The 7,249-nt window shown below is 45.6% G+C and overlaps 1 protein-coding gene across 1 annotated transcript; it reads left to right on the top strand.

Annotated features, from left to right (window-relative positions):
* Positions 1-815: 815 nt before the first annotated feature.
* LOC119579615 lies at positions 816-6,177 on the top strand. Its single transcript, XM_037927533.1, is given in 5 exon segments — positions 816-837; positions 993-1,216; positions 1,878-1,952; positions 1,990-3,825; positions 3,827-6,177. Coding segments are annotated over 5 exon segments (3,810 nt in total). The 3' UTR covers positions 5,480-6,177.
* The last annotated feature ends 1,072 nt before the right edge of the window (positions 6,178-7,249 follow it).

Raw genomic sequence — 7,249 nt, 5'->3', positions numbered from 1 at the left:
GGAGAGGGAGTTAGAGGGGGGGGAGAGGGGTGGGTGGGTGGGAGAGGCGATGGGAGAGGGAGTGAGAGAAGGGGAGAGGGGGGGTGGGTGGGAGAGGCGATGGGAGAGGGAGTGAGAGGGGGGGGAGAGGGGTGGGTGGGTGGGAGAGGCGATGGGAGAGGGGGTGAGAGGGGGGAGAGGGGGGAGAGGAGTGGGAGGGTGGGAGAGGAGATGGGAGAGGGGGTGAGAGGGAGTGAGAGGGGGAGAGAGGGGTGGGTGAGTGGGAGAGGCGATGGGAGAGGGGATGAGAGGGGGGGGAGAGGAGAAGGGAGAGAGGGGGTGGATGGGGAAGGGAGGATAGAGGAGGATGGAGTTGAGAAAGAGTGGATGAGACATGAGGGAAGGATGGAGATGAAAAAGGGGAATGAGTGGGAAAGGGAGAGGGAAAAAGATGAGGAATATAGAGGGGGTGAAGAGTGGATGGGAGAGGGGTGGAGGGGGTAGGGGAGAGGGGGAAGGAGGAGTGGGGGTGAGAGGGGGAAGGGAAAGGGGAAGGAGTGGGTGAGAGAAGGGTAAAGATGGGGAATTAGACGGAGAAGTGGGTGAGAGAGGGGAAGGATAGATAGGGAGAGGGAAAAGGAGAGGGAAAAAGGAGAGGGAAAAGGAGAGGGAAAAGGAGAGGGAAAAGGAGAGGGAAAAGGAGAGGGAGAGAGGAAAGGAGAGGGAAATGGGAGAGGGGAGAGGGAAAAAGGAGAGGGAAAAGGAGAGAGAAAAGGGGAAAAGGGAGAGGAGAAAGGAGAAGGAAAGTGAGAGGGGAGAGGAGAAGGAAAATGAGAATGGAAGAAAAAGAGTTAACAAGTTATGAATTAAGCACAGGATTTTTACTTCAGTGTTATATATATATATATATATATATATATATATATATATATATATATATATATATATATATATATATATATATAGTATATGAATAAAAAAATAAATAAATAAAATAAATAAATAAAATAAAAATAAACACTTTCTTTCTTTTGTACCAATCTTGTATACCAATATTTCCTTACGCATACCCCCTTCCCATACAGACGACGGCAGCGTGGGCGGCAGCGGGGCGCGGGCGGTGGGCGTGGTCCCCCCCGTCGAACAGCGAGAGGGCGGGCCTGACGACATTCACGCGGCTCAAGCGAAAAGGAAACTGTACTTCAATCCGGCTTATTTTGAGCCAGAGATGCTGCAGGTCAGGATTACCTTTGTTTTTCTTATCTTTATTCTCTCTTCCTTTGTTTTTTTTTTCCTTTTTTTCGTTTGTTATCTTTTCACTTTTATTTTCTTTCTTTATTCGTTTTTTTTTTATTTTTTCTTTGCCCTTTGATTTTAATCTTCGTTTTTTTTTCGTTTCTTGTACATTTTTAATTTTCATTCTCCTCTTTTCTCTTCTATTTTTCTTTTTTTTCTTTTCTCTTTTATTTTCGTTTTTTCTTGTATTCTTTTTCTTTTCTCTATATTTTTTTTTTTATATTATCTTCTCTTCTATTTTTTTCCGTCTTCTTCATCTTCATCATCATCTTTCTTCTCTTTTTTCTTTATTCTTCTCCTTCTTCCTCTTCTTTGTGGGAAACAAATAACAAGTTTAATTATCAAAGTTCTGAAGTTCTGTTAATAAATCTCGAGAAGAAATTTGTCTTCCTTTAGATTATTTAGATTTTTATATACTAATTCAGTGACCGGTATGATCTTTAGTGCTGCATTTCGGGTTCTGTAAAAGGATGAAGGAATTACATTATATCAATGCATTCTTTGAGTATTTTTTGTGTGAATTTTTTAGTCTAATACTAAAAACCAAATATTGATTGTTCTGCCATTATATGACTTGTAACCCTCCCTCTGCTTCCCTCCAGGCGCCTCCTCCGGCAGCAATCGAGTTCCTGACGCGGATCCGCGAGATGATCACCATCGCCAAGTCCAAGATGAAGGCCAAGGACCGAGCTGAGAGGACTGCCAGTCCCGCCCCTTGAGAGGTCCACCGCCAGCTCCAGCAGGATGACAGTGGCCATGGACGACCTCCACGACGTCGGCGACGGCGAGGCGGTGTATGCAAGCGACCACAGCATCCAGAGTGACTCCCTGGAGCGACGCCCGCGCGAGGACGACAGCCGCAGCTCCACCCTCAAGAAGCTGGCCAAGCGCGTTAACAGCCACGGCCAGAGCATCGTCAGCGAGATCATCAGGACCCTCGACCTGAAGCCCCGTCTCCCGGCGCCCGTGGAGTCGGTCTACGTCGCCCACACGCCCCCCAGGAGGCCCACCGCGCCCAAGCCCCCGCCGCCCAAGCCTGTGAATGCGAGGGAAGAGGCTCCGCTCGAGAACGACGACGACTTCCCGGAGCTCATCAAGCCGTCCATGCTCAGGAGTGTCTTGCGGGACGGGAAGAGACTGACGGACCTCAACAACACCTTCGAGAACTTCCGTCAGGAGATGATGGCCACCTTCAACAAAATGAAGAAGGTTGGCGAGGCCATCTCGCCCAAGTCGACGCTTCAGAGAGTCAAGAACAGAAACAAGGCGGAGGCTTCCCCAGTCGGCACGTTAGAAAAGGGGAAGGCACAAGTAACGTCAAGCGAGGGTAAGGTACAGAAATGGCTGCAGACCCTCGAAAATAAGAACATGTATTCCAGAATGTCTGAGACATCCAACGTCGTCTTTGACTCCCGGAAAGCGATGCCGAGGAGTAACAGCCCGCCGCCTCTCCCGCAGAAGGGAAGCAAGCCTCCGACGCCACCCAGGAAGAACAGAGCGCCAGCACAGCGAAGTATCTCGTTTAATGAGGCGAAGGAGCCAACTCTTCCATCGCCAGAGGAAGCTGGCCATTCAAAAGGAACCAGTAAAGCCCGCTCACCAGGGAACAGCACACAGGTGACCAGATCCCTCTCGTGGCAGAATGAACATCGTCACTATGACTCCAACCCACGTCGTTCACGCCAGCAGATGCACTTGATGCCGGAGGACAGCTTGAATACGTCCTTTGGCTCTGAAGATGACTCCCTGAACGACCTGCTCAGTGAGGCAGAGGCTAAAGTTCCCAAAATGATCCCAAGTGACTCTGACAGCGTTTACTCAGACACAAAACCTCGTTCTAAGGAAAAGAAGGCTAGCCATAAGGAGGAGATAGACACGAATTCCAAATCTCTCTCCAGACAGCTCCCTCGAGAGGAGGAAATAACAGAACGCAACGAGATTTTCAACAAGAATACTGGGGCAAAGACCATGTCCCGACTGGCCAAGAATGGTGATAACATTTACGAGGAGAGAAATAATAACAGCCTTACCAGCGAGGACTACGACGACCATACTTATGAAGAAATACAATTCCCAAATAATGGCAAGCAAAAGAGGAGGGCTCCCCCCAAGCCAAAGAATAATAACGTAAGTGAAGTTCACATCGACAATAACAACGATGATGATGATGGACACTACAGCATATACAGCAACCCAGAATCCTTGGTGAGTGAAGTGACAATCCTTGGCGAAGAAAAATGTTCGAGCCCCATTTACTCAGGTTGCAAAGTAACCATCCCTGTGACAGATAACGGGAATGGCAACACAGACGATAAAGACAATGGCTTCGACCAGGACACTCTGGAGAGAAGAGGCAAGAAGGCGGAGCGCAGCAACAGCATTGTACAAGATTCTTTGGAGAGGCCTAAGGTTAAGAAGCGAACTTTTGCTAATCATGAGAACAGCTTGGAGCGGACAAAGGCTCAGAGGAGACTGTCCTTCCCAGGTGACAAAAACAGAGGTGATAAGAGTCTGCTGGACATTTATGAGTCTAGAAGTAGTATCAGAAGCCTTGAGGAGCTTCAAGAGTGACATGCACGATCCTTCATATTCTCCTATCACTTTTTCGAACCCATCTTCTCCCACCAAGACTGAATCCTTCTACTTCAAAAACATTAGTAACAACACAAATCTTGGCGTCATCAAAAATAGTGAACCACCAAAGAAATTAAGAACATTCAAAGATTACCAGGAAATGAACTTTCACCGCGGGTCTTCAGATTCCTCGGAGACAAGCAGCAGTCCTCTCCCAGTCACAGGTTCCAGCATAAGCGTGAACTTCCGCAGTACAAGTCCGTCCAACAAGGAGCACCGGGAGCTCAAACCACCTCTGCCCCCGAAGCAGACACGCCCCACAGACCCCGGTGAAAATGCTTCTCCTGGACTCCCCCCCAAGAACCGGATTGCTCGACCCCCTCTGCCACTTAAGGCTTCCAGGAGGTCCGACTCATCCGACTCGGAACCGGAGAGACCAAAGCTTCCTGAAAAGTCCCGCAAGAAGGCTTCACTTGAGACTCTGTCGCGGTCATCCAGTGGAAGCTCCATCCCTGAGCTGACCGAGGAGGAAGCTCGGTCTATCCTACATGGACTGTTAGCACACACACAGCCTGATGTCAACCGCCTCTCACCTCTTCATGAAGAAGACGATAATGATGGACATTTTTTAGGGGTAAGGAACACTGTCGCCGACTCTAACACTCGGCCCAGTGTTCCTTACTATGAAACATTCAGCTCTGGATCTCAAAATAGCCTAACACCCACCTCCTCGTCCTCATCCCCGAGAAGCGATGACATTGAAGAAACAGGTTCCAATACCCTTGGCAGAGAGGTGGAGCACAGCCTTGACCGCCAGCTACTACGCCGACAGGATAGTTCTTGTGAGCCGGGATCCCCTGGGAGTGAAGCCCGAGTGAGCGGAGAGTTCATCCTTTCCACCACCGGCAAGTCGCCATCACTCCGGAGACAGAGCTCACTGAGCCGCGAACAGACGAGTGGCTTCCTGGCCAAGCTTCGAGATATCACCGACGATGATGTCGATGGCGAAACTTTAACCAAAGGCATGGAAATTGCCCTCGCTCTGAAGGCCAAGTCTGACCTCGAGAAACACTTTAAGGAGAAGAGCGGGGCAGACAGCATTAAGAGAACCTGGCGGAAAATCATAGAGAAAGTCGACGACTCGAAGGAGGACAAAGACAAGATCTCAATCATGAAGTTCCAGCAATACATGGCCAGTCTGGAACGCAAGGAGAAGGAAGCGAAGCTGAAACAGGAAGACTCCGGATATCACAGCACTGATTCCAGCGAGTCGGCCAACAGCAAGAACAGCTTGGCCTCCACAGCATCTCTGGGCGAGTCTCCTCTGGCAGCCCCTCCTGAGCTGCCCTTCCAGATAGGGACCGGAAACCGTCCTGTTCGCTCCCTCTCGTACACCTCCAGCCTGCAGCGCCCCCTCTTCCAGCGATCCATGTCCCTCCAGCAGCTCGGCCGAAGCTCCAGTCAGCTCGAGCTCTCCCCGCGATACGAAACCGGAAGCTTCAAGAGAGCGAGCATGAGGGCTTCACTCGGGCGAAGGCACCAAGGGGCGGAGATGGACGGCCTGTCCATTTACGTCAACAACTCCTTCGCTGCCGATGACGATGGCGATCACGGCAATGTGGCGCTGTGAAGGGGGCGGCGTTCACACCAGCAAGTAAGAGTGAGCCCAGCACCGCGAGGGTCAAGTGACTGTTGCAGAAAGCAGTGAAAGTGATCACATCCTTGTGTGTGTGTATTGACAATTGCCTCAGTGCCTTTGTAGTGATCAGTCAGACACTTCCTTGCAAGGCTCAGTGTACAGTTGTAAACTAATATTTATGATTTTTGATAAACTGGAAGTAGATTTAGAATACGTTGTTGTTCCTTCAGTGCCCACACAGACATGCTTTCGTCCCGTACCGCTGCTGCTTTCGAAAATCCAGCACGCTCTCCAACACTGAGGTGTATGTGACGAAGAACTCAAAATAATGTTCTTTCGAAGTGAAGAACAGGGCACGTAACCTGACAATGACGAGAACACCAAATCTAGTGCTCTCACAGGTTTTAAAAAATGCCATAATCATGAAATAAAAGCTTTCGTTGACAAATTAACTCACTCCTACGAAAGTACAGTGAAATAACACCACTAAAACAGCATTTTATAGTTTTTTGTTTGTCTGTTTGAAGACCATTGTTTCTTCTATCTCAATTATTTATTGATGTTACAAGTATATCGCAAATGCAAAGATGTTGCAAATTTTCTCCTGCTAAAAAAAATTCTAGATGATTGGACTGATTGTCTCGTGTACTGTAGCAGTCATTTTGATTTAACAATGCTTTATGTTTAATCTTGTTATAATCTTAGTCATTATTATTTTTTGATTATGTAGTTTTTTTATCATGATTGCTAATACTATTAAAATCATTATTATTATTACTGTTAGTATTTATATTATCAGTCTCATTATTATAATTTTCATTTCCATTATTATTATTATTATTATCAGTGTTATAATTATTAATTATCATTAACCATTTTCACATCAGTAGTGGCACACATCCCATTTCACTATCACTACTCAGCTGAATTTAATAGATCAGATGATAAGCAACCAATATTTCTTTAATTTGCTTCAAAATACGAAGATTCCATAAAAGTTACTGCCAGAATGTAAGTTATTGTTAACATAAGTTAAATCTAAGACATTCTTTATTTCATGACGCTGAAAAATGTAAACCTTATCACTACAGTTAAATAATGTTACTTTAATGTGTTAAATTTCTTGTTCATGACTTATGCGTGGTAAAACAGGCATTAAGTTTTAAAAGCCAAATGAAAAGCAAACAGTAACTTTTTCACCATCATCAGTCTCCAAAATAATCATTCATTTTTTTCTGCAGCTGTCGATGTTCATTTGTTATCAATTGCACATTCCATTCTTTTCACTGAATATTCTATTATGATTATTTATATCAATTTGCAATCGACAGATATCTGTCTTGAGATGAACGTGTCCGCCATTTTGTTTACATATGTGATCCCTGTATTATATTTGTTCCCAAATTATTTGATATTAAAATTTTGGATATTTATACTTTTAAGAGAATATTATGTGTAAGTATGTGTATGATAATAACCATATATGTATGATAATAAGTGTATATAATGTAGGTACAGGCAAACAAAATAAATGTGATATACTCTACAAGACTGTCATATCTCTCATGAAATACCTTTTAACTGTTTGTAATTCACAACATATATAAATGAAAAAGGTTTCTCTAGTTTTAGACTTTCCTTTACTATTTTTTTCACAATGTTATTACAAAAGTTTTACATATACATACAAGTAGGCATTCATGCAATTATTCACTCAGACACACACACACACACACACACACACACGCGCCACACACAGAA

Source organism: Penaeus monodon, chromosome 12 (assembly GCF_015228065.2).
Source record: "Penaeus monodon isolate SGIC_2016 chromosome 12, NSTDA_Pmon_1, whole genome shotgun sequence".
NCBI classification, from domain to species: domain Eukaryota; kingdom Metazoa; phylum Arthropoda; class Malacostraca; order Decapoda; family Penaeidae; genus Penaeus; species Penaeus monodon.
Note: the sequence above shows the minus strand (reverse complement) of the source record. Positions and strands in the feature narration are given on the sequence as shown.